The sequence below is a fragment of the Haemorhous mexicanus genome, chromosome 10 (assembly GCF_027477595.1).
Source record: "Haemorhous mexicanus isolate bHaeMex1 chromosome 10, bHaeMex1.pri, whole genome shotgun sequence".
NCBI lineage: Eukaryota > Metazoa > Chordata > Aves > Passeriformes > Fringillidae > Haemorhous > Haemorhous mexicanus.
Genome location: NC_082350.1, coordinates 5463387 through 5486606, shown reverse-complemented (window position 1 = coordinate 5486606; position 23220 = coordinate 5463387). Strand labels below are relative to the sequence as shown.

The 23220-nt window shown below is 55.7% G+C and overlaps 1 protein-coding gene across 4 annotated transcripts; it reads right to left on the bottom strand.

Moving 5' to 3' along the window:
- Window positions 1–5: 5 nt before the first annotated feature.
- On the bottom strand, window positions 6–13026 carry TSPEAR (thrombospondin type laminin G domain and EAR repeats). 4 transcript variants are annotated; one of them, XM_059855052.1, is made up of 12 exons: window positions 12836–13026; window positions 10369–10589; window positions 10057–10295; window positions 9611–9701; window positions 9058–9214; window positions 8576–8707; window positions 6271–6503; window positions 4806–4992; window positions 3890–4119; window positions 3612–3799; window positions 2973–3074; window positions 6–2731 (listed from the first exon to the last, which is right to left on the bottom strand). In XM_059855052.1, exons 1-12 carry the CDS (start codon window positions 12927–12929, stop codon window positions 2578–2580), a joined length of 2028 nt encoding a protein of 675 aa, XP_059711035.1. In that variant the 5' UTR covers window positions 12930–13026; the 3' UTR covers window positions 6–2577. The 4 variants fall into 4 exon arrangements, with proteins under 4 accessions (XP_059711035.1, XP_059711032.1, XP_059711034.1 ...); XM_059855049.1 differs by lacking the exon at window positions 12836–13026 and having other exon boundaries at window positions 10369–12367; XM_059855051.1 differs by lacking the exon at window positions 3890–4119 and having other exon boundaries at window positions 3612–3843; window positions 10369–12860.
- Between the last annotated feature and the right edge of the window lie 10194 nt (window positions 13027–23220).

Sequence of the window (23220 nt, the reverse complement as noted above, 5' to 3'; positions counted from 1 at the left end):
CAAAAATGGGAGCAGGAAATAATAGTTCTTTACTAGGGAAGAAAAATAAAAGGATAAAATAAACAATGCAGTAAACTAGAACAGCACTGACAGAGCCAGAGCACAGCCTGACACCCTGTGGGTCAGAGTGTTGGTAGCAGTGCAATTGGAATTGTGGCTGCAGCCCTCCTGCAGTGCCAGGGGTGGCTCTGCTGGAGCAGGGATCCTGGAGAAGGGTGCAGTCTGCCTCTGAAGATCCAGTGGGAGAGGCAGCTGCTGCTCCTCTGGGAAATCCAGTGAAGAAGCCATGCTGGTGTTCCACAATCTCCAGATTATATCTGGGTAGGAATGCTTGGCTCCTCCCTCTGGGCTCACATCTCCCAATGGGATGCTGTAGTTCTTATCAGCCATGCAGTGACATTCAATAACCTGTTATCAGCAGGTGTCCCTCCCGAGGGAGGAGTGGGTGTGATCACTGAGAGAGAGAGAAAAGGCAAACTGCCCAGCTGACACAAGACAACTGCCATACAGATGGTAATAGAATACATCTTGCCTTGCAATCTGGAACAACAGGGAACCCATGGCAGAGAGCATCAGCACCACCCCAAAGGGCAGGGCTGGCTGCCAGCTTCAGGCTTATCCACAGGGAGCTCATGACCACCTGGTGGGCATCAAAGCTTCCCTGCAGGATTCTCCAGTGCTTTCTTCAGACCAGTGCCACCAATACCCCCTCCTCAGCGAGGCTGGACTGAGTGTGAGCAGATGACATGGGACACCCCACGTGGGCCTGTCCGTGGTGACCAGGTTGTGGGGACAAACAGCCCCAGGCAGAACCTTTTTCCCTGCCAGAGCTGGGCTCGCAGGGAATGCAGCCCCAGGCACACACTTGGGGTTGGGAGAGATGGGTAGTGGGGCCAGGAGGTCCCCGGGGTGCAGAGGGGTCACCCCATCCTGGCTCCAGTGGGGCATCAGCCTTGCCAAGGGCAGGACAGCCTCCCCAAGGCCCTCAGCACCAGGGGGACTCCAACCCCTTTGTTTTCTCAATAAAGGCCTGCACTTAGGAAAAGCCCTCAGGGTTTGTGCTGTGCTGGGAGATGAGTGTCCAGGGAGGGTGGTGGTGCTCGTGGTGCTTGGGGGGCTTATCCTAATCCAATCTCTCCCAAAGGAGACCAGCCTAAATTCAATGTACCAGCACAACTCCCATTAGGTGCCATCCCCCCCCACTCTCAGCTGAGTCTCCAGCAGGGACCAGCTGCCCAAATACATCTGGTCTGGCCTTATCTTGCCCTTCTCAGGCTGAATTAGAGTTGTTGCTCACAGCTCAGTGATGGAAGCAAATCAAATTCTCCCTTTTTTCACAAGGGAGAAATGGTCCTTCCTGGCAGAGCCAGCTGCAGCTGCACTGAACAGGGAGAGGAGGGAGGGATGCAGAGGCTCACCCTGCAGGTCTGGACCCTGCAAAGGCTCAGGATGTGACCCCCAGCCCTTCTTGATGGGGCTGGCACCTCCTGAGTGCTCCCCAGTGCCGAGGTGGGTGGCCCAGCTCAGCAGGAATCCTGGCTCTGGGGAAGGCTGAGAGGTGCTCTGGGACACTCAGGTGAGGCAGTGGGTCCTGGGTGGGGGGGAACAGGGGGGCACCCCCACCCCAGCACACTTCTGTGGTCAGGACCACCTTGTTCTCACTGGGCTGCCCATGGCCATGGCCATTCAGGGGTGACTTGCTGGGTGAAGGGATGCCTCTGCCATGGGCAGAGCAGCTGGGTTACCCACGTGGAGAAAGGCTGGGTGCACACAGTTTATTAGAGCTCTGGTTAAGCAAAAGAGTCCCCCCACAGCAAAGGTGAGGAAAAGAAAAGAGGCCACAGTTTCACCTGAAGCAGATTTGGGTTTTTCCCACTCCCGTGGTAGCTGGATGGGTCCAAATGCAAAGCAGGTTTTCTCAGGGGTCCCTAACCCCAGGCATGGACCAGCAAGGACCAGCTCTGGCCCTGGAACACAGCAACAGCTCTGTACAACACACACAACACTCATTGAGGGAGACCCAGCCCAGAGTGGGAGGGTGGGCAGGCACTGTGGCAGTGGCACGAGGGTGACATGAAGAATGGCTGCAATGTCAAACCAGATGTCCTCAGGAACATCACAGCCCCAGGCAGGCAGAGCCAAGCCTGGACACACTTTTCCCCACAATTTCTCACAGGTTTACTCCCCTCTGCCATGCACCCATCCCAGCAGCTCCTGCTCTGCTCTGCCTCTTCCTTCCCTGGCTTTGTGCAAGCTTTGGCCACAGCCGCTGGCAGCTCTGGGTCCCTCCTGGGGACTGGAAATCGCCAAGCACCATGATCCTGCTAAGCCAGGGGATGCACCCAGGCTCCAGCAACCTTGGCTAGGACACGGCTCTGGAGCGAGGTGGCAGAGCTTTCCCGGGAGAAACAGCCCCTGGACAAGGCTGCAGGGAGCCCTGGAGCTCCCTCCTCCTCCTCCTCCTCCTCCTCCTCCTCCTCCTCCCTTCCTGCAGAGAATACAGCCAGCCACTGCCCGGCTGATGCTGCAGCCATTCCTGGGCTCCGTGTCCATCTGCACCGATGGGCTGAGCGTGTCTCAGGTGGTTTTCAGCTTGAGCACCTTGGAGAGCGGCTCCTTGGCGCTGGAGTAGAGCAGGAAGGAGCCCTCGGCGGTGTGGAACGCCTCCCAGTCTCTGCAGCCCACCGTGGGGAGCTGGTGGGCTGCCACGAAGCCTTCGTAGCCTTGCCACCTGCACAGGGAGGGCAGTGAGATCCTGGGGGGTGGGGTGGGCACCTGGGAAGGGCAGGGGAGCTGAGCCATGGGGCTGCCATCTCCCTGCTGTGGTTCAGGGTGGGATATCCCTCACTGGGGCTTCCCATCCCTGCCTGAAAACAAGGAATAATGCTACCCACCCTCCCCGGGCAGGTGCAGCGGGGTGTGCCCGGGGTTGTTCCTGCTGGGAGCAGCCCCCCAGGGCCCCCCTGCAGTACCTGTAGATGATGCTGTTAACAGAGAAGGTGAAGCCATCGAAGGAGTTGGCCACCACCAGGAAAGAGTCGTCTCCCACCGAGAAGAACTCCCAGTCCAGGGCACTGGGGAGGGAATGAGCAGAGGGACAGGTGAGATGACCCCCGTGTGGCCACCCCACCCCAGTCTCTGACACCCTGAGGACACACACAAAACCCTGCTCTTCCCCCTAGGCTGGTCCTGAAAGAAATCCACGCTCATTCCCAAATCTAGGCCCTTCTCCCAGCTCCCACTGGGAGATGGTGCCAAGGAGCCATCACCCATCACCCTCCCCACCAGTCCCAGCCCCTGGGAGTGTGAAGCCTGCAGGAACCCTCCAGGAGACAAGCAAGTGTAGCTTTAAACTGAGAAAAGAGAGGCTCTGGCACAGGCTGTCCAGAGCAGCTGTGGCTGCCCCAACCCTGGAAGTGTCCAAGGCCAGGTGGGACAGGGCTTGGAGCAACCTGGGCTAGTGGAAGGTGTCCCTGCCCATGGCAGGGGTTGGGATGAGATGGGCCTTAAGGTCCATTCCCACCCAAACCATTCTGGGATTCAGTGAGACCTCTGGGTTGCTCAGGGAAAGGGCACAGACCAAAGAGCACCCTGAATCCTTGCACAGGTACCTGTAGGTGAGAAGGTCCTGGAATTTAACAAACATCTGGGCCGTGATGTTCAGCTCATAGATGGAGGAGTTGATGGCATAGAAGTTGGAGGGTGCTGGCATCCCACTGTCATAGCTGTGGCTGTTGGCAACAGCCAGGAACACTCTGTCCCCAATGTGGAAAACCTCCCAGTCAGCTGCACCAAATGTCTGCGGGGAAGGAGGCCATGAGGAGCTGGATGTGGCTGCCCTGTCTAAACACAGAGGTGGGGGGACTGAGGAGCAGTGGCCAAGCCTTACCAGGATAGACTGGAAGAGCTGGAAAGAGCCCCTGAGCCAGATGTAGATGTGTGAGTAGATCCTGGTGGACGTGCCATTGAATGTGTTAGCTACAGCCAGGAAGGAATATGGTCCAATGGTGAAGAACTCCCAGTCGTAGGCTCCAGAGGTAGGAATGGTCTGGTTAGTTTCAAACAGCCCTGTCCTGGGGTTCCACCTGTATATCACACTGTCTATATTGTGGTTGTTGCCTGGGGGAGACAGATGTGCACCATGAGGGAAAGCAATTCCTGCTTTGTGTAGGAAACAAGACCCCAAAACAGGCTCATGAATATTTACCAGCAGGTCACAAGGCTCTTTGCAAGTGACCTGCTGCTCCCCAGGAAGCAGCCAAAGAGATTCTAGAGCCTCCATCCCTACCTAAAGACCCCCCTCCACCCCTACCCAGTGTCTCCATTCCTAGAGCCTCCACCCCATGGAACACACCAACAGCCTGGCCCACGTGCAAGTAGAAAAAAGGTCTCAGAATTTTCCACTGCAAGAAAACTGAAAAACAACTTCTAACTTAAACTGTACTGTACTAACTTTAGTGATTGGAGAATGGTAACATGAACATGGTAATGACAGTAGTTATGGTAGGCTATAGATAAAAGTTAAGATACAGATTGGTTCTACTGTATGAAGATGCTCAGCAAAGAGAAGTATAAAATGCATTGTGAGCTAAACTAAGGGTGTCCAGGCCTGCCTGCAGCTAGAGCTGACAGCTGTGGGCACAGCTCTGTCACCCACCACCCTGGGCTGCTGTAATGTCTTGGATGCAATAAACTGCATTTTGTATCCAATAAACTGCATTTGGAAGAGCTGCCTGGAGTCCCACATCTCTCATTTCGGCTCTTACACCAGACACCCCCTGCAGGGAGCACTGAGGGCTGGCTACCTTCTCTGTGGTTGACCACAGCCAGGAAAGCCTCTCCCTGGATGACAAAGGCCTCCCAGTCCCGGGCGCTGTGCGTGCTGATGCGCTGGTACGCGAGGAACTTCTCCTTCCTGCGGCTCCACTTGAAGATCACTGAGAACTCCTGGCCCCTCTCATTCTGCTCAAAATTCGCCACTGCCAGGAAGATCTGGAAAAGGAAAAGCCAGGATGGCATGGGTTTCTCCTCTCAAAGCAGCACAGAGAAGAAAAGGCAGGGGGAGGTGGGATGGAGGTGGCTGGTGTGGGATGAGATGGCCCTGGCCGGGGTCCTTGAGCTGTCCCCAAGCAACACAAAGTGGGGACAGGGACCCAGTGGCCTGTGGGGGTCCTAGTGCGTGGCAGGGGCACAACTGGCAGCCAGGAGCTCTTAGACAAGGAGAGGGAGAGCTGAGCTGTCTGCACTCACAACCTCCAGCGCCAGGAATGGGGAGCATGGACACAAAAGGCACTGGGGAAGGAAGGAGGTTCAGCTGACAAACCCCCCTGGAAGTAAAGGTGGTTCAGAAGAAAAAAATGCAGGTATGATGATGATAACAATGACAATAATGATAACAATTCCCTGAGACAAGACATTTTCCAGACCAAGAAACCCCTGTGAAAGTGTAAGAGGCAAGAGTGGTGCAGCAGAGGTGGCCAAGTGCAAAGCAGGGAGCACATCTGAGCTCTGTCATGCTGTGCCACCCCAGTGTCCTTCCCATGGAGCAGGAGAGATTACACCCCAGTTTGGGCCACAAAGAGGCACAGGACCACAGCCCACAGAGAGGAAAGAGTCAGTGGAGGTGTCTCCTGCCTCCTGGCCTGTACAGAACCACAGCTTTGTTCAGCCAAGGAGCAGCCACCCCCAAGGACAAGTGCTGGGCTGTCCCCCTGTCCCCCCACAAAAGGTGAATTCCCATCTCTGCTCTCTCTGCAAGCACCAGTCCAGGGAGCCCATTTGGGGCAGCTCCAGGAACAGTTTCAGTGGGAAGAGAAAACCCTGGGGACAAAGCCAGAAGGGGTCACGACAGAGGGGGAGCAATCCCAGCTTCCCTGGGAGCCCTGCACAGAGCTGGCTCTCAGCAGATGGCTTTCCTGGGCTCCTCCAAAGTGCTAAGCAGCTTCCCAGGGAGAGGAACCAGGCAAATCCTCTGCTCAAGCCCCAAGGCAGATTGCCCATGGGAGAAGAGGCAGCTCTGAATTCCTGGAATAATTTAAAAGCAAGAGAGTTTAAAAATGCAACAGGTTGGACTCAGTGGGTCTCGAGAGGGAACTGCAGGCCCTGATAGCTCTTTAAGACCACAGGCAGTTCTCTGAGAGGCAGCTCCCCATATTCTCCAAACCTATATTCCCTAAAGCACGCCCAAGACTCCAGGCTCCAGAGAACCCAGCGCTGGGCACCTGCAGTTGAATATTCTGCAACACGGGGGCACCTTCCTGGCAGCCTCACCTTCTTCCCAATGGTGAAATACTTCCAGGACTGGGCCTGGTGAGTGGGGATGTTCTGGTAGTGCACAAACTTGCCATCAGTCCACCTGTAGATGGCCGAGCCCGGGGGTGTCAGCCGGTTGGCCGTGGCTGCAAACAGCCCCAGCCTGGGGATGGAGAACACCTCAACGCCCATCGTCTCCGAGTTGGTCACCAGCTTCTGGTGCTCCTCCACGTAGTCCAGCCTGGGTTGGACTGGGAGACCACAAAAAAAGAGGGATGGGGTTAGAACCAGGTGGTTTTTAGCTGGAGAGGAGCCCCACGGGCTGGCTTAGTGTGGGTATTTTTGCCCGCCACGAAGGAGAATCTGATATCCATGGATATCTGAAGGTTAATTAATTACTTTATTATACTGTATTATTCTGTACTATGTTACATTACATCTAAACTGCGCCTGCCAAGCACTCAACTGCCCAGCATTGTAGCCATGATATTTTCTGAAAAATCCCTTTGACAGGATTTTTTCTCCTGAGAAGTTGAGAGACCTCAGAGGAAAAAAAAAAAACTATAATTATCTGCTGCTGGGGAATGCAACAGGGGCATCTTTGATTGGTCTCATGTGGTTGTTTTTCATTAATGGCCAATCACTGTCCAGCTGTCTCGGACTGTCTGGTCAGTGACCAGATTTTATTATCATTCCATTTCCTTTTCCTTTCTGCCTTCTGATGAAATCCTTTCTTCGGTTCTTTTAGTATAGTTTTAATATAATGAATATCATAAAATAATAAATCAGCCTTCTGAAACAGAAGTCAACATGGAGACAAGATTCTCATCTCTTCCCTCACCCTGGGACTCCTGTGAACACCACCACACAGAATCTCCTGACTGCCAGCCCACAGTCCCAACACACACCTGGATTCATTCAGTTGGTCAATTAATCAAAACACTCACACCAGAATCCAATCACCAATAATTCCCCTCAGGTAAACACTCTTGCACGGTGCATTCCACTTGTGAACAACACAGGAGCAGTGAATGAGATAAGAATTGGTTTTTCCCTTTCTCTGAGGTTCAGAGGATGTGAAACCCAGAAATATCCTTGGGAAGAATTGTGCCTTGCTTTTCTCTGTGAAGAGAAATGTGCTGACCCTGGCTCAGTGGCACCTGCTGCTGTGCAGAGCTTTGTGGGGCACATGGAGGTCCTGGTGCCACTGGGGGTGAAGGGCCAGACCTAGGGATGGGAAGAGGCTGACTGCAGCACATCCAGCCCTGTTCTCCAGCAGAGAGCACAGCTGTGTCCTTTGGGAGCAGGAAAGAGCCCCATGGCACGGATTTTGATCCCTTTGATGTATTTATCCTCAGGAGAACAAGGAGGAGATGACAGCGGGAGAGTTAGGGAAGGCTAAGGCAGAATTCATGCCAGGAATTGGAGCAGAAACCTCCAGAGTGGCCCTGATGTCAGGCAGATGGGCCCTGGAAGGGACAAATAACAGAAGGGGCAGTGTTGGGGGCACCAAGGGGCACAGGTCAGTAAGACCCCAGCATGAGCTCTCCTTGGGGAAACAGGGACACTGTGCCAGTCCTGATGGCTTCCAGAGGTAGGGAAGGACAGGGGTTCCAGTCACTGCTAGCTGCTGTGGGGAACAAATGGCTCATCCAAACCCAGAAATATGCTGGGAGAGGAGGGAAGGGAAGGACAGTTCAGTTAAGGACTTATCCCATCCTCCATGTCCTCGACAGGGATCCTGGGAAGACAGCCTGGAGTGAGTGAGAGAGTGCCAGTGGATGAAATCCATGTCATTACTGAAGAACACCCATCCAACCCAGGCTCTGGTTGCCTTTCCCACCTTGGTACTCCCACTGATTTCCTTGCAAAGTGTCCCAGCGTGGCCTAGATGACACTGAGACCTGTGTGTGCCACCCTCCCAATCACCCCCACTATTTCTGGCAGCTTTTGGGTCTCTTTGTTTCCCCTTATCCACCCCACAAATGCTTCAGCACTGGGCCAGCACCCCAACACCCCGAGCATGGCTCTCTGTGGGGTGAGCTGTCCTGCTCAGCCAGGTCAGGAGATCAGAAAATTCCCAGGAGGGACAGGTAATGTGGAGAAGCACAGTGGCACTTGAATCCAGAGGTGCTCTGGAAGTGCCATGGGCACTGAGAGCAAAGCAAAGCCTGGCCAAGCAGGGCAGAGACAGGGGCACACCCCAGCCCCTCACTGCTGCTGATTCCCATCCCAAAGTGGTCCCGAGGGCAAATCTCAGCTCCTGCTCTGCTGCAAGGGTCTCCTTCCCTCCCTCGGAGTGCCAGAGCCTCCCCAGGGGTACCTTCCAGCATGGAGAGCCAGGTGCTGCCGTTGCAGAGGTAGAGCCCTCGGCGGGAGGCGTTGAACCAGAACTGAGCCTTCTCCTGCCTGGAGCAGCGGGGCCGGGCCCCCAGGGTCACCTTCATGTCAGTCTCTGGGCACGGAGAGGAGCCAGGAGCCTCTCAGTGCACACAGTGCAGGAGCAGAGAGGCAGGAGGGGCAGACATCCCGCCCTCATCCTGATGATGGGCCTGGGGCAGTGGGGAAAATGGAATCCCAGCACAAATCTGGGACAACCCTGTGTGGGACCACTGACATGAGCCCAGGAAGCCAGGCAGGGCCACCCTGTCTGTTCAGGGAGATTTTGGACAGGGATCCCCACACACACACACGCTGAGAGTGCTGGGAACAGGAACACCCTCCTCCCCTCTGCTCCTGCTTCATTCCCTGACCCTTCCTCCCAGAGGTGGAGGAGGCCAGCAGAGCCTGCCAGGGGGCACTGACCGTAGGGGTATTGGAGCACCTCGTTGCTCACTGCCTTGGCAGGGACATCCTGCAGGACACTGGGGACAGAGAGCGTTGCTACTTTGAAGTTCACGGTGTGGCATATCCGGGGGGTGGCATCAGCTCCTGGCAGCAGGACAAGCTGTCTCAGCAAGCCCTGCAAAAGTGGGAGCAGAGGGATGGAGACCAAGTCCCACAGATCACAGGATGGGAGCTGCAGGTAATTTGTGCCTTGGATTTCCTGCCTGACTTCTGCTTGTTGCCCTCCCTCCTGGGATGCAGAAGTGCCCACGGGATTCGTGCACATCTGTCAGATCCCAGATGCCCAGCTGGTGTAAGGAGAGCACTGGCACAGGGCTTGGAGCAGCTGCCTTGCAGTGCCTCCACATGGGAGGGACCCACAGGAGGGACCCACAGGAGGGACTCTGCCTCCTGTGCCGTGTCCCAAGCCCTGCCAGCACAGGGGACTGACTGTGGGTCACCCCACAGGGAGCCACGAGCAGCCCTGAGCCCACCTGGGCACCCAGGGGGAGCCCACAGCAGGGGCACCTACCGTGAACACCCCTTTCCTCCTCCTCCTGTTGCCCAGGTAGAAGCTGGCTCTCCTCACCGACAGCGAGGCTGGAAATGGTGTCTCCACCACCCTGGGGATGGGCAGAGAAGATGTCTCACAGAAGAGAACAATTTCAAAGCATCTGCTGGTGGCCACAGGAGATGTGGGTTAAAAGGGAAAATAATCTAGGTGTCAGCTCTTAATTGGACAGTTTAGCCTTAAAAGACCTTGTAACAAGAGATTGTTGGCCATTTAGTGCCTTCTAAAGAAAAGCTGCTGAGCTCACAGCAGTGAGACTGTTTTACTGCTAAGAAATAATAAACACTTGAGTCTGAACACGAATTACTGTCTCAAGTGCCTTCAATCCAGACCCAGACAAACCCACAACTGGGACCCCACAGTGGAAGGACATCACCCTGCCCACCTTGCTGAGCCCCCCAACCTACACGTCCTTGGGGACGCTGCAGTCCACCGTCAAGGAGAAGGACTGGCCGGAGACAGCCAGGATGAGCGTGTGCCACTGGCTGTCGGAGAGGGACACGTTGGGGAAGGTGACGCGGGTCTGCCAGCCTCCGGCGCGCTCCTGGCTCCAGAAGAGGAAGTGCAGCTTGTCGGGGGCGTAGCGCAGCCCCACCAGGACGCTGGGGCTCTCCTCCACCATCAGCGTGAAGATGTACTCGTTCCTCTGCGGGAGGGCACGGGCTGGCACCTGCGGGGCCGTGCCGTGCCGTGCCGTGCCCAGCGGTGCCCGCGCTCACCTTGGCGGGGCGGCGCAGCGCCCGCAGCGTGACGATGATGCTGAACTCCTCGGGGAAGCGATCGCAGTGGATGAAGAGCCGCGAGGCGGGGAAGGCCAGGGCGCGGGGCCGCGATGCGGAGAGCTGCAAGCCGAGCAGCCCCTGCACCTGCAGGACCCGCATGCCGCGGGCCAGCCCCCCGGGCGGCACCGCCTCCGACAGGATGTCCAGCGGGCGCAGGTCTGTGCCGAGAGACAGCGGAGGGTTTTGGATGGGGGTACCCGGCGCTGGCCGAACCGCAGGAGCCTGCCAGCCCTTGCCTGGGGTCTGCCCCGAGCCCCCGCTCCGGGGCCACAGGCGAGATTTGCTCAGACACAAGGCTGGCATCTCCATGGCCGCAGCAGGACCAGCGAGGGCGCAGAACCGTCTCACTGATGCAGCTCCGAGCGCGGACTCTGGAGCTGGAACCTGCCAGCCGGGCACCCCCGGGCTGCCCGCGGCTCCCTCGGGATCCACCGGCACCAGCAGGCAGGGATGCGGTGCCACCGACCTGCTCGCAGGGCAGCCAGCCGTCCCCATGCCTGTCCACAGGGCAGTGGGGACAGCTCCACCCCTCCGGTCCCGTTCGGGCTCTCCCAGCCCAGCCCTAATTGCACACACGCACACGCACTCTCCCAGCAGGCACCAAAACCACTCATTATAAATAATTACCCTTTCCCCAGAGAAGAGAACGCCGTGCCCAGCCCCAGGGCATCGCCCCGGTGAGAGCACACAGCACAACAGCGCCAGAAAGTGCCACCCCACGGAACACTGCCAGGTCCAGCATCGTGGCACAGGAAGGGCTGGAGCAGCTGTGGGAACTTCTCCTGGCCTGGGATCCTCCTGGTTTTATTTTTGAATGGTTTTCTGGCAGAGAGGGGAGATGGTGCCCGAGAGATGAAGCAGCACTTGGCTGCACTGAACATCCCTGATTCCGTCCCACCCCACTGAGACCTGGCTTTTAGCTCCAATTTGTAATAATAAATCCGGGCTGCTGGGGCACAGCAGGAGGGCTGGGAAGGAGGGAGCTGCGAGCAAGGCTGGGCTGTGTGTCTGAATCCAAACCAGCTGCAGAAGGGAAGAGCTTCCTCCAGACACGCCTGGCCAGCGCCGTTCCAGGTGGGCAGAGCGAGGAGGAATCTGCTCATGTGGCTCCATCCCGACCAGAGCAGGGAGATGGGTGAGGTCCTTCCCACCGTGGCAGCTCTGTGTGCCCCCTGCCCACCTCTCTGCTGGTTTAAGCTGTTCCTAAAGCAAAGTCCTGGTGGGGGAGGTTAACTGGAACAGCTTATTTCAGAAATGCATCACTCGGGCAACGGCCAGTTCCTGTTTTCCCCAGCAAAAAGGACAAGCTGAACTCAGGCTTAGATTTGCAGGAGGGGTTTAGGAGCCCCCAGCTGCCCCTGAGATGCTGAGGATGAGCTGGGGGAGAGCTCAGCTGGGGCTGGAGGTTGTGGGCCTGGAAGGGGCCAAATCCTAAAACCAAACCCAGATCCCTAAATCCAAAGCTCTGCCTCCCACATCCATCACTGCTAAGGCTGGCAGAGCAGCTGGGGTGCTCCAGCCCAGCTTGGCCGGCACAGGTGGCATCAGAGGGCCCCGTGCTGGGGTCCCCAGGACGATGCTGGGGGTTCAGCACCCCCAGGACCCCCCAGCCAAGGCTGCCTGGGGACAGCAGGGACATTCCTAGAGACTGCAGCCCCTCAGGGAGGAAGCAGTGGGCAGAAACTCTCCAATCCCTCCCTGTTTTTCTTCTCACATCACCTGGGCTGTAACAAAAAGCAAAATACAATTGCCATCCAACTGGGACAAGCCCTAAGCACGGAGAGCCTGGGCCCAAAGCAGCCCCAAAAGCTGAGCTCAGGGAGCTCTGCCCACCCAGCACAGGCGAGGGGAGGGGATGGCAGAGCCGGGGCACCGGGACCCTCTTTGGCTCGGGAAGTGACACCGGAGCTGCCGGCTCCGGCCGGGGATGGTGGGACGGGAGGGTGGGGATTGTGCCTGTCAGGACACAGAGTCCGGGCAGGAGGGACTTTCCAGGGGGACTTCATGGCTCTCTTCTTCTTCCAGTCCTTCCCCTCCCCTCTGCTTCCAGCGGAACCTGGGACAACGCCTGTGCAGCAGGGACAGACAGAGCTCTCCCCACAGCTCCCAGAGGGCTGGCTGCTCCCCTGTTGGCACTGTGGGGGCTGCAGGCACAGCAATGACCCCACACCCTGCCACCATCCGTGGGTGATGGCAGCCTGCAGCACCTGAGGCATCACTGAGCACCGAAACACCGCGGCTGGGCTGCCGGGAGAGGCTGACCCACAGGGGCATGCCCCCCAAAACACAGCACACCACCTGGGCTTTGCCCCGGCAGCGTGGGGAGCATCCCAGCCCCGGCAGCAGCCCCGTCCCGGCAGGTGAACACACCTGGCCCCGGTGCAGACCCGCCCTCGGCTCCTACCTGTGCAGTGCTGCCAGGTCCTGCCCGCCCGGATGAAGCCCCCGCCGCTGGCCCAGCGGAGCAGAACCACCCAGAGCAGCAGTGGCACCGACATCGGGGCCTGCCCTGGGGGGGTCCATACACCGGGACCCCCCCGCTGTCCGCTTCGCCCTGCCCCGGCTCGGCTCAGCGCCCCGGGGGCTCTGGCATGCCCCGCGGCGGGACCCCCCGAGCCCCCGGCACCGCTCCCCGGGGCCGTGTCACCCCCGGCTGCCGCAGCCCGGCTCTCTGCCCATGCCCTGCCTGGGCATCGCCCCCGGGGGCACGGCCGGGGGGCTCCTGGGGGGCTCCCGGGGCGGCCGGCGAGGCAGTGCCGGCTGCAGCCTGCACACAGACATTTAAATGAGAGGTCGGTGGTGGGAGAGGAGGAGTCCCGGCTCCTCCGAGAGCTTTTATCTTTTGCCCAACCCTCTGGAAGGCGGCTTTGGGGAGGGATTTTTTAATCTTTTTTTTTTTTTTTTTTTTTTGCTTGCTTTCTTTGCTTCCTTTCGTTTTTGGTGATTCATTTTTCTGGGCTCACATGGGAGTAGGTGAGAGATTCACCCCTGCCTGGAGAGAACCCGGTGGGAACCCTCCTGCCCCTAAGTGCATTGGTTTTCAGCTTGTATTGGATGAGAGACCTTCGGATCCCTCTGGACCACTCCACCGTGGCCAGATCCCAAAAACTGGGTATTTTTCCCTCAGAATTGTCCCAGGCAGGTGATGCACATCCCATGCCCCAGGCAAGGCTCCATCCCAAGGGCCAGCCACCAGACCCAGCCATCCAGCCCTGCCACAAAAATGCCACCGATTCAGAAACCCTCCAGGTTCTGCTGCTGCAAGGGAAGCATCAGCAGTGGGAAAGCTCCCTGCACACAGTGAGCTCTGCTGGGCTCCACCAGCCACAGAACCAGTGTCTTCCCTTCCCCAAACAATTGAAACAGGCTCCCACCCCCCTTGTGCCCACAGTCTTCCTGCGAGGCGAGCGCTGGAATGGAAAGCGGATGCCGAGGACCGAACGCCAAAAATTGTGTTGCAAACTGGGGGTTTTGTCAGCAAGGAAGAGCCAGAGCCGGACCCACAGCCGTGTTTGCTGTCAGTCTGTCCTCACCCCGAAGTGCTGGGGCTGAGAGTGCAGCCCAAGGAGTGCAGCCCAGGGTGGAGAGCAGCACCATGCCCACACCTTGGTCCCGCAGCCCAAGAGGAGCTGTGCTGAGCCCCAGGAAGCCCGAGACACCAGAACGTTGGTGCCTCTGTCTCAGAGCTGGAGAGTGGCTGTGTGTCTGTCCAACAGCCCTAGCAGGGCTGCATGGAGCTCCCCCCTCCAAACAGCCTCCCTTGGGGCAGCCCCCAAATTAGAGTTCTACCAGGATCGTGCTTAAACAGGGCTTGACCTCTCTGCAAGAGATGAAACACTGCTGTCTCCTCATCCTCATCTTCATCCTCATCCTCATCCTCATCCTCATCCTCATCCTCATCCTCATCCTCATCCTCATCCTCATGCTAGGGATGGTGTCCAGTGGCACAGCCATAACCAAACCTGGGGGTCCCAAATGGTAGATGAGGGTCCTGAATGGCACCTGGGGGCCCTGAATGGCACCTGGGGGCCCTGAATGGCAGCTGCTGGAGGTGAACACAAGGCATGCAGGAGGACAAACCATCCCATCTCCCCTGACAGGCACAGTCCCTGCTGATACTCCTCACAGCCCTGGGGGCACCCACCAGGGCTGGGACTGGGAGTTGCCTCACTGGAACCCCAGGCCATCTCCAGGATGGAGGCTGGTGTTCCAAGCATGTCTGGCAGAGTGGTGTGCACTGGAGGGAAGGCTCCTGTCAGGTTGGAACTGGGGAAGGCATCACAAACAAGAATCTGAGCCTCCACATTTCCCAGGGCTGCACACATGTGTCAAGTTAAGCGTGCTTTGGGAGCTGGCTTTGGGAACTGCCCTGAGCAAGGGATGGATTTGGGGAAGGCTCCTGCTGAGGCTCTGCAAGGGTCCAGGGAGGGAGGGAAAGTCCTGGCAGAGATTCCAAGTCCATTGGTTTTTCAAAGGGGATGCAGCTACCTTCCAGTGCTTTCTTGGCCAAAAAAAACCAGTCAGTGGGGACATCCTCAGAGCCAAGGACAAGCTGTGGGTGCTCCCTCGAGACACACAGGGGAGGGGACCTCCAGGCAGGAGGTGGAGGGACTGATGATGAGCACAGAGGACATGGTGGGCTCAGGCTGCTGTTCAGCCACGTAAATGAACAGTCTCCAGGTGAGGACAGGGACTTTGGAGGCCCTCAAGGGTTTTCCCCCTCCCTGGGTGGGGATGCTGGCGTGGCAGGAGATGGTGGAGGGGCTCGGCCAGGGCTGGCGCGTTGCTCCCTGCCTGGGGATCCCAGCTGTGATGTGAAGTAAGGACAGGGACACATCGCGCCCTGCTGTCACATCGGGTCCAGGACCTGCTCCGTGTCCCCAGGACAGTAGGAAGTGGTCTGCAAAACAGCTCCTAAGCACACAGGCACACATTCCTGTGTGCAGAAACAAGCACGAGGGGATGAAATAAAAGAGACAAACAGCGAGACGTTTGCCTAATTCGCATGGGGCGTAAATAAAACCATGTGGTGGCTCTGAACAAAATGATCCTTGGATTTGCACCAGAAAGGTTTGGCCATCCCTGGGTTAGGAAAGGTTGAGAAAGCCATCTGTAGGCAATCCACTGCAAGAAGAGCTGTCATGCAGGGGACAGTGCGAGGAGGGCACCTCGTTGACGCCAGGGGCCGGCTGGACCCTGCACACGGGGGAACGTTCCTGCTCTTCCAAGGCTGTAACTCATTCCTTATTATTTGCAGACACAAAGCCGTGTTTCAGGGCTTCATGCCTTATTCATTTCAGTCTTTATTCCTGACATCTGTATATAATCAGAGGATCCTTTAGGTTGGGAAAGACCTCTCAGTCCGTCAAGTATTTTTCCCTCAAATGCAGCGCAGGCATCAGCCAGGGCAAAGCTTTGAGGGACCCTGTAAGTAACTGATGGACAAATGCCCAGCCCATGGTGTCCCCAACTTTTGTCAACTCTCCTGTCTGCACCAGCAGGGCCAGCAGAGCCTGCCACACTCACATCCACGGGGATAGAGCTGGAGGTCAGTGATGAGCACGTGGAGCTGGTCTCACCTGTGGGAGCAGCAGGGTGGACATCAGCCCTTTGGGATCAGTTATGAAGGGGATGGAAGGAATTGTTCTCAGGGTGACATCCCAGATCGCAGCTCCCCAAGCCACACTTTGGCTTCAAGAACTGGAACACCTTCCCCAGCATGCTGGGATGAGGCCTCCATCCACAGCCACTTCCAAGGCTCCTCCCTTGTCACCTCTGCCCTTTCTCCCAGGCTGAAAATCTTCCCTGGAGCAACTTCAGCTCCCTGAGTCCAACCCTCCACCATAAAGCAGTTCCGGCCAAGAGATCTCCACCCCAGCAAACCTGTCAGCGTTGTACAGAAGCGCAAATGTCTTTAACCCCAACGCCTTTCAAAAGCTGAATTCCCAGAAGTTTTGGAGAGGTTCTGCCAGGAAAAGTTTTGTGAAAGACTGGGAGGATTGCAAAAGGCACCGTTTTTAGGAAAACCACCAAAAAAAAAAAAAAAAAAGGCACAAAGCCGCCCCAACACAGCAAGTCCTGCTGCCAGCTTCCCAGCATGGAGCTGCCTTCGGGAGCAATCCCTGCCAGGCGGTGGCCAGCCACCAGCATCGTGTCCCAGAGCCCTCCCAGGCCCCACACCCACTGCCAGCCCCAGGGAAGGAAGGAGCTGGGAGCCCCCAGCCTGCTTTGGCCATGGGTTGCAGCCCATGTGCCTGTCCAGGCAGCCAGGAGGAAGCTGAGCATCCTGCCCTGCATTTGGAGGACACATGGCAGCTGAGCTGGCAGGCTCTGAAAGGGCTCCAGCAAGCAGACACTTAACTTTCACCAGCACAAGGGAAGGGAAGACAGGCTTTGAGACCACGCTTCCACACCAGAGCTGTTTGGGATGGGGCTGTGCAGCCCCCACAGCTGCATTTCCCTTCATTTCGCCCTGCATGTGACCAATAGCTCTTCACTATTGCCTGTCCCTCGTTGATGTCGTTGTTTTAATTTTTGTCACCTTCCCCCAGTGTGCCCAAACCTGTTGAAGAGGCTGAGCCACCTCCCCACAGCTGCAGGATCCCCAGACTCACCACTTTGGATGGACAGCATCCAACCCAGGCAACCATGAGCACGCTGACTGTGGGAACGGTGCTCTGGGTGTTTTCTGTAGATCTCAGGTCTGCACAGAGGCAAAAGAGCAGGACAGGGGCCTACAGGTCACTGAGTGGTGGTGCAGGAGAGCCAGGAGCTCTGCCTGGACCCCCGGCTCCACCTGCAATGGGAAAATTCTGCTTGGCTCAGAGATCTCTCTGCAAAGGGAATAAACAGCAATCCAGAGGCCAAGGGGAAGGAGGCAACATTAGTGTTCCATTCTCACTGCCTGTGCTTTAATCTCCTTCAGCAACGACTCTTGTCCCAACAGCCTGGGGCTGTGCAGAGCAGCTGGGGGTTTGGAAACACCTGAGCTTCCCTGCATCAGGATCAGCAGCTCACCAGGCTGAGCAAGCACACCCAGGGGTTCTGTGTGGGGAGCTGTCAGCTTGGCCAAGCAAACCCTATGCCAAGTGCTCTGTGCTGACTGTTGCCCAAAGATGTTGTGGACTCTCCATCCCTGAACATGTTCAAGGCCAGGCTGGATGGGGATTGGAGCAACCTGGGCTAGTGGAAGGTGGATTGGAGAGAGATGAGCTTTAATATAGCTTCCAACACAAACCACTCGGGGATTCTGATGCTGTGATCTCTCTCTGTAGGCTGCCTTGGAGTAACACCTGAGCCCCAGGGCTGGCTCTGGCATGGGGAGAGGAATCTCCCTTGGCAGTGCAGGGGGAAACCCTCCCCCGCCTCTGCTTGCAGCCCTTTGATCCGGGCAGTGACCACACACACCGGCTCCCAGCAGGCAGTAAGCAGCACAAGGAGCCACAGCAAGGAAACCCAGGGATTTTCCCCCACGTGCTTGGGCCCATTGAGGGCTGGCAGGGATAGAAAACGGGAAGCACAGTGCTGAAATGATCCCATGGTTGCCAGGTTAGGGACCAGTCAGCAATTTCTCTGCCACAAATCCACCTCAGACCGCCTGCCCCGGGAGAGGGTGGGCACCACAATCCGGCTGAGATCACAGGCTGAGTCCCTGCAGCAAACAGCAGCTTTAGCACCCACAGCCATAAGAAAACCTCCTGCCCCCAGACACAGAGAATCACTGGCCAATTTCATCTCTGACTCATATGACAATGTCAAACTTTAATGTGAAAAGTGCATATTACATGGCTCTACGCAGATATTTACCATATGTATTTTGTTGTATTGATTAGTAGTGCTGTATTAACGTTTTAATAGTATGGTAAATGTAGTTTTGTAGTTAAAAGGTAACTTTTGTAGTTAAAATAGGAACTATGCATGTGGGATATTTTTTTTTTTTAAGAAAGGAATGAGGTACTTGCACCAGACAACAGCCACAAGACACCTAAATCTTTCAGAGAGAGAGAATTTATTGCTCACTTATCAGAAGAAACAAACTTCTTCCCACCTGGCTCAGCGCTGAAGACACCATCAGGAGTCAGTGGAAGAAGTTGACACTGACTAGAGAGAATCCCGTGTTTGAATGGAATTTATGCATCATGGATGAGGTGTATGAATAGTCAACGGGCCATTGCTTTTAAGGGTTAATCCTCTGTTAACGTGAGTCCTTTTTCAGGCTTATGCTGCCCAGAAAAGGTACCCAGACTGTCCGTAACTCTTTGTTTCTATTGTCTCATATTGTCCTGATCCAAATTGTCCAAATGATTATTACTCTAATTATATAAACTTTAGAAATTTTAAAACCAAACGATTGGCGTTTTTCACGTTTAATTACCGCAGGAGCGGTGATCCCGGCTCGGGAGGAGAGGGGCAGGCGGGCTGCCCGGTGCCACGCTCGTTCTGCCCACCCGCCGGCAGCCGAGCGCGGCTCCATCTCCTCCGACATCCGGGAAGGAAAGCGAACAAAGGCAGAGAACAATTCCTATTGTTTTCCAAGACTTTCTTCAGGGCAGCTCTTCCAGCGCAACGCTGCTGCCCAGCCTCTCCGGCTGCGGCACCGCGGCCCCCTGCGCTCGGAGCGGGGCAGACGCGGCTGGGGACGGGGTTCTCCTGCCACCAACCCTCCGAGCTCTTCACCAGCACAGAGACAGCACTGTCGGCAGGGTTATCCACCCACCACAGCTCCTCTCCTACTCCACAGCAGCACTGGGCACTCCTGAGATGCTCAGGCACGGGAATACGGCAGTGCTGGGTTGATGGTTTGTCTCCACGATCTTAGAGGTCTTTTCCAAACAAACGATTCTGTGATGACACCAAGATTCCTGTAACCAGCCAAGGCACAGTGCCTGTGGTGGGGAAGGGGCGAGCTCAGCACGGGCTCAAGTTGAAGGAGATCACCCTGATCACTTCTCCAAGGGAAGGACATCACCACCCTGATCACTTCTCAAAGGGAAGGAGATCACCCTGATCACTTCTCCAAGGGAAGGAGATCAACCTGATCACTTCTCAAAGGGAAGGAGATCACCCTGAACACTCCTCCAAGGGAAGGAGATAAACCTGATCACCTCCATGGGTCTCCAAGGGGGAACAGAAGCATCTACAGAAGAATGGTAGAATGGATTGGGTTGGAAGGGACCTTAAAGCTCATCCAGTCCCACCCCCTGCCATGGGCAGGGATGCCTTCCACTATCCCAGGTTGATCCAAGCCCTGTCCAACCTGGCCTTGGACACTTCCAGCCACAGCTTCTTCTCTGAGCAAAGAAGGCATCTACTGTGTGAGAGAGAATTCAACCTATGAGTCTTGTAGGATGGTGATGAATGGATAAAATAAAGCAAACACCCTTGGTCACTGACTGGGTGTTCCAGGGACGGATGCTGAAAGTTTCAAATGCTAAGTGAGGCTGGATGGGGACACTTTGGACAAGTGGCTTCTCCAATAATACTGATGTTTTTGTAAAGCCACACTTCATACAGAGCCTTAGGAGCTTCCCACAGCCCACAAACCCCAGGCCTCCCACCAAGGCCTAGGTTCCAAGGAGAAGATCCCATATCAAACCAGGATCTGGCCAAGGACAAAGCTCAACTTCCAACTGCCTCTCCAGATAAAGTGAGTTTGAAAACACCTGGACTCCAGCCTGCCTGTCTGCCCTCCTCCTCCATTGTAAGAACTCGTGAGAAGAGCTGAGTTCTGGCTGGGTGAGGCTGGAGCAGCAAGCCTATTAGATAAAAAGGAAGGATCTCCAGCTCCAGAGGTTTTTGCTTCAGAACAAGTTCACCTGATCTGATCCACTCCCTATTTCCCCAGAAATATGGAAAGGATCAGAAGGATGAATGGCAAGGGGAAGCAAGGGGATGAGCTCTGCTGTTCATTTTCAGCTTGGAGACCTGGGCATGTCTCTAACACACCTGTCTCCCAGAGGGAGATCCCCCAGCACCTGACCTGCTGACCAAGCTTGGAGGGATCCCATCTGATCAGATCTCTGAGGGGCCTTCCTCTGGCTGGCAGAAGAAGACAGAGATCCTGGTGGAGCACCACACCAGGAGAGGAGTCTGTGTGAGCCCATCCCAGGCAGACTTAGCAAAGAAACCCCAACTCACTCAACACCCCCATGCCAGCCCAACTGGGTTCAATCTGCCAAATTATTTTGGCCTGGGGAGAACTGTTTGGGGCCCAAACTTCCATCCCAGCTGTGGGTGGAGAGCCTCCCCATGCTGGGCTCTGCACCCAGTGCGTGGGTGCCCCCCACCCCCTGCATGTTGCATCCTGCATTTCTGCTGCTTTGAACCCACCTCCCGTGTCCCCCTGCAGCCCTGGCTGCAGCAGGGGTGGTGGCCTTCACTCCTCACTGAGCTCTGGCCCAGGACAGCCCTTCCAGGCGGTGGCATTCACACTCTGAAAAAATCCCTTTGCCCAGGGTTGTTCTCCTGGGAAGCTGAGAAGCCTCAGAGAAAAGGAAAACAATTCTTATCTCATTTGCTTCTCCTGTGCTGTGCTCATGTGGAATGTGTTTGGAGATTGTTCACCCACAGGTGATTGTTCCATTGCATTCTGCTGGGAGTTGTTTTCACTCATGAGGGTCAAGCTGTGCCAAGACTCTGGAAAGAGTCAGGAGTTTTCATTATTACCTTTTTAGCATTCTGTAAGTATCCCTTCTGTATTCTTTAGTATAATTTAGTATAGTATTATTTAATATAATATAGTATAATAAAGTAATAAATTAGCCTTCTGAGAACATGGAGTCAGATGCATCATTCACTCCCCTCGTTGGTGGACCTGCATTTTCCAATGCCTGGCCTCCCCCTGCAGCCAGGGACACCCAGCCAGGGACACCCAGCTCTGGTCAGATCTGTGAGAGCCCCAGCCTCATCCCCCTCTCAGGATGGATCACAGAGGAAGGGGACTCAGGCCAGGACTTGGCAGGGACACGAGCAGACAGACCCTGCTCCCAAATCCCTCCTGAGAGCTCCCACACAGTGCTCCCACCAGCAGCTCCCCTGTGATAACCCATGGGTTGTGGCACTGCCATTCAGTGTCTATTAACACACCCCATCACCTCACCTACTGCCCAGTCCCCTCTCAGGGCTGTGAGCCACCTCCAAAAGCCACCTGGCTGGTTCTCCTGGGGCTCTAACACCACCTGCCCAGGGAGAAGACCCATGGCAGCAGGCTGGGAGAGGCAGGAAGATCACCAGGACTGGAAGGCACAGACCTCCAAGCCATCCCACACTCCTCTGGGGCCAAGAGAGCACCAAGCAGGACCACCAAATGTTAGATGGCTTCAACACTTCCCTCCTCAGTGATGGTTTCATCCCTGCAGCACCAGGGAGCCTGGCACAAGACATCAGGTGGCACTTGGCAGCAGGAGAGGGGACATCAGGAGCCCTTGCAATGCCACATCCAAACAATCCCAGCATCAGCAGCACGGCTGGCACTGGGAAGGGACATTTCAGAACACACACAGCATTCTCACCAGGAAGACACCTGGCACAGAGCTTCCCTGTTGCATCCATCCCAGTGCAGAACACCACCTTCCATTCAAGATATCACCCCAGAAAGGCAAAAAAAAAAAAGCTGGCAGGGAGCCCGGGGCTGGCTCTGCCCCCGAGCTGCAGCCCTTTCATGTGGCTCCAACGCCTCTCACACTTTCAAAGGCACACCAAGCCAGTTAATGGATGTCTCACAGCCCACTGTGTGTGTTCTGACACAGCCCCTCTGCCAAGGAAAAACAACAGTGAGCGTGTGTGGATGTGTGTATATACAAAGGCTTGACAGAGGATGTTGCTTGCATTTTTACAGCTTTGTTGAAGGGTTTGCTTGGGGTTCTTTTTTTAATATAAAAGCCTAAAGCAAATACAGTCCAGAGAAAAGGATTTTTTAAAAAATCTTTAATACTTTACCTACATGCATAACACCTGTAGAGCTCTGACACTCCCCAAGGAACATGTTTTATAGTAAGTGTTTCAGGCTGAAAAAAGACAACTGCTCAGAAAAACATTGCTACTGGCCACTACTGCACATCCTGCCAACATGAGTGTTCATTCAGGGACACAATTAAGTCTTTCAGGGCAGTTTATCCCAGGAGCTACACAGCAGCTTTACAAGCTTTAACCTTCAGGTGTTCCCCACCTGCAGGAGCTGAACCCTCCTGCTTTATGCAAGGATTCAGTGTGTTGCAGAATAACAAAGTTTTAGTTCTTTTAGGCAAATAGAAACAGGGAATCAAACCTTTAAACCTTCCATAGAATTCCAGAATGGTGTGGGTTGGAAGGGACCTTAAAGCCCATCCCATTCCATCCCCTGCCAAGGGCAGGGACACCTTCCACTGTCCCAGGTTGCTCCAAGCCCTGGCCTTGGACATTTCCAGCCTGTGCCAGGGCCTCACCTCCCTCACAGGGAGGAATTCCTTCCTAAATTAACACAATGAGCAATGAATTTCTTCTGACAAACACAAATGCTCACCCTCTGCCTTCAGCTGAGTAAACAGCCACCAGCTAGGACAGTTCTTCACCTCAACACCAAATTTCAGTCCTCTGAGGTGAACTTCTGCCCACATTTTGTCACCTTTAAGACTGAGAGGTAGATATGGCCACTGGGTGGCTTCAAATGCCCATCAGCAAGCACACTGCATGTCAGTCACTTAAAAAGAAAGGTTTTTTTACTTTTGAACAGAGATTTGAGGACTGTGGGGACTCTGAGTAGGAACTGGGCATCTGAGAAACCTGCTTGAGTGGAAGGTGTCCCTGTCCATG

What these genes read in the sequence shown, in the direction of transcription:
- TSPEAR (XM_059855049.1), bottom strand. Translation starts at nt 10,926, where the DNA reads ATGGGGACGGCTGGCTGCCCTGCGAGCAGGTCGGTGGCACCGCATCCC. An exon ending in TGCAGCGTCCCCAAGGACGT is followed by an intron (nt 9,702 to 10,056) that starts GTAGGTTGGGGG and finishes GCCCATCCCCAG; the next exon opens with GGTGGTGGAGACACCATTTC. An exon ending in GGAGGAAAGGGGTGTTCACG is followed by an intron (nt 9,215 to 9,610) that starts GTAGGTGCCCCT and finishes CCACTTTTGCAG; the next exon opens with GGCTTGCTGAGACAGCTTGT.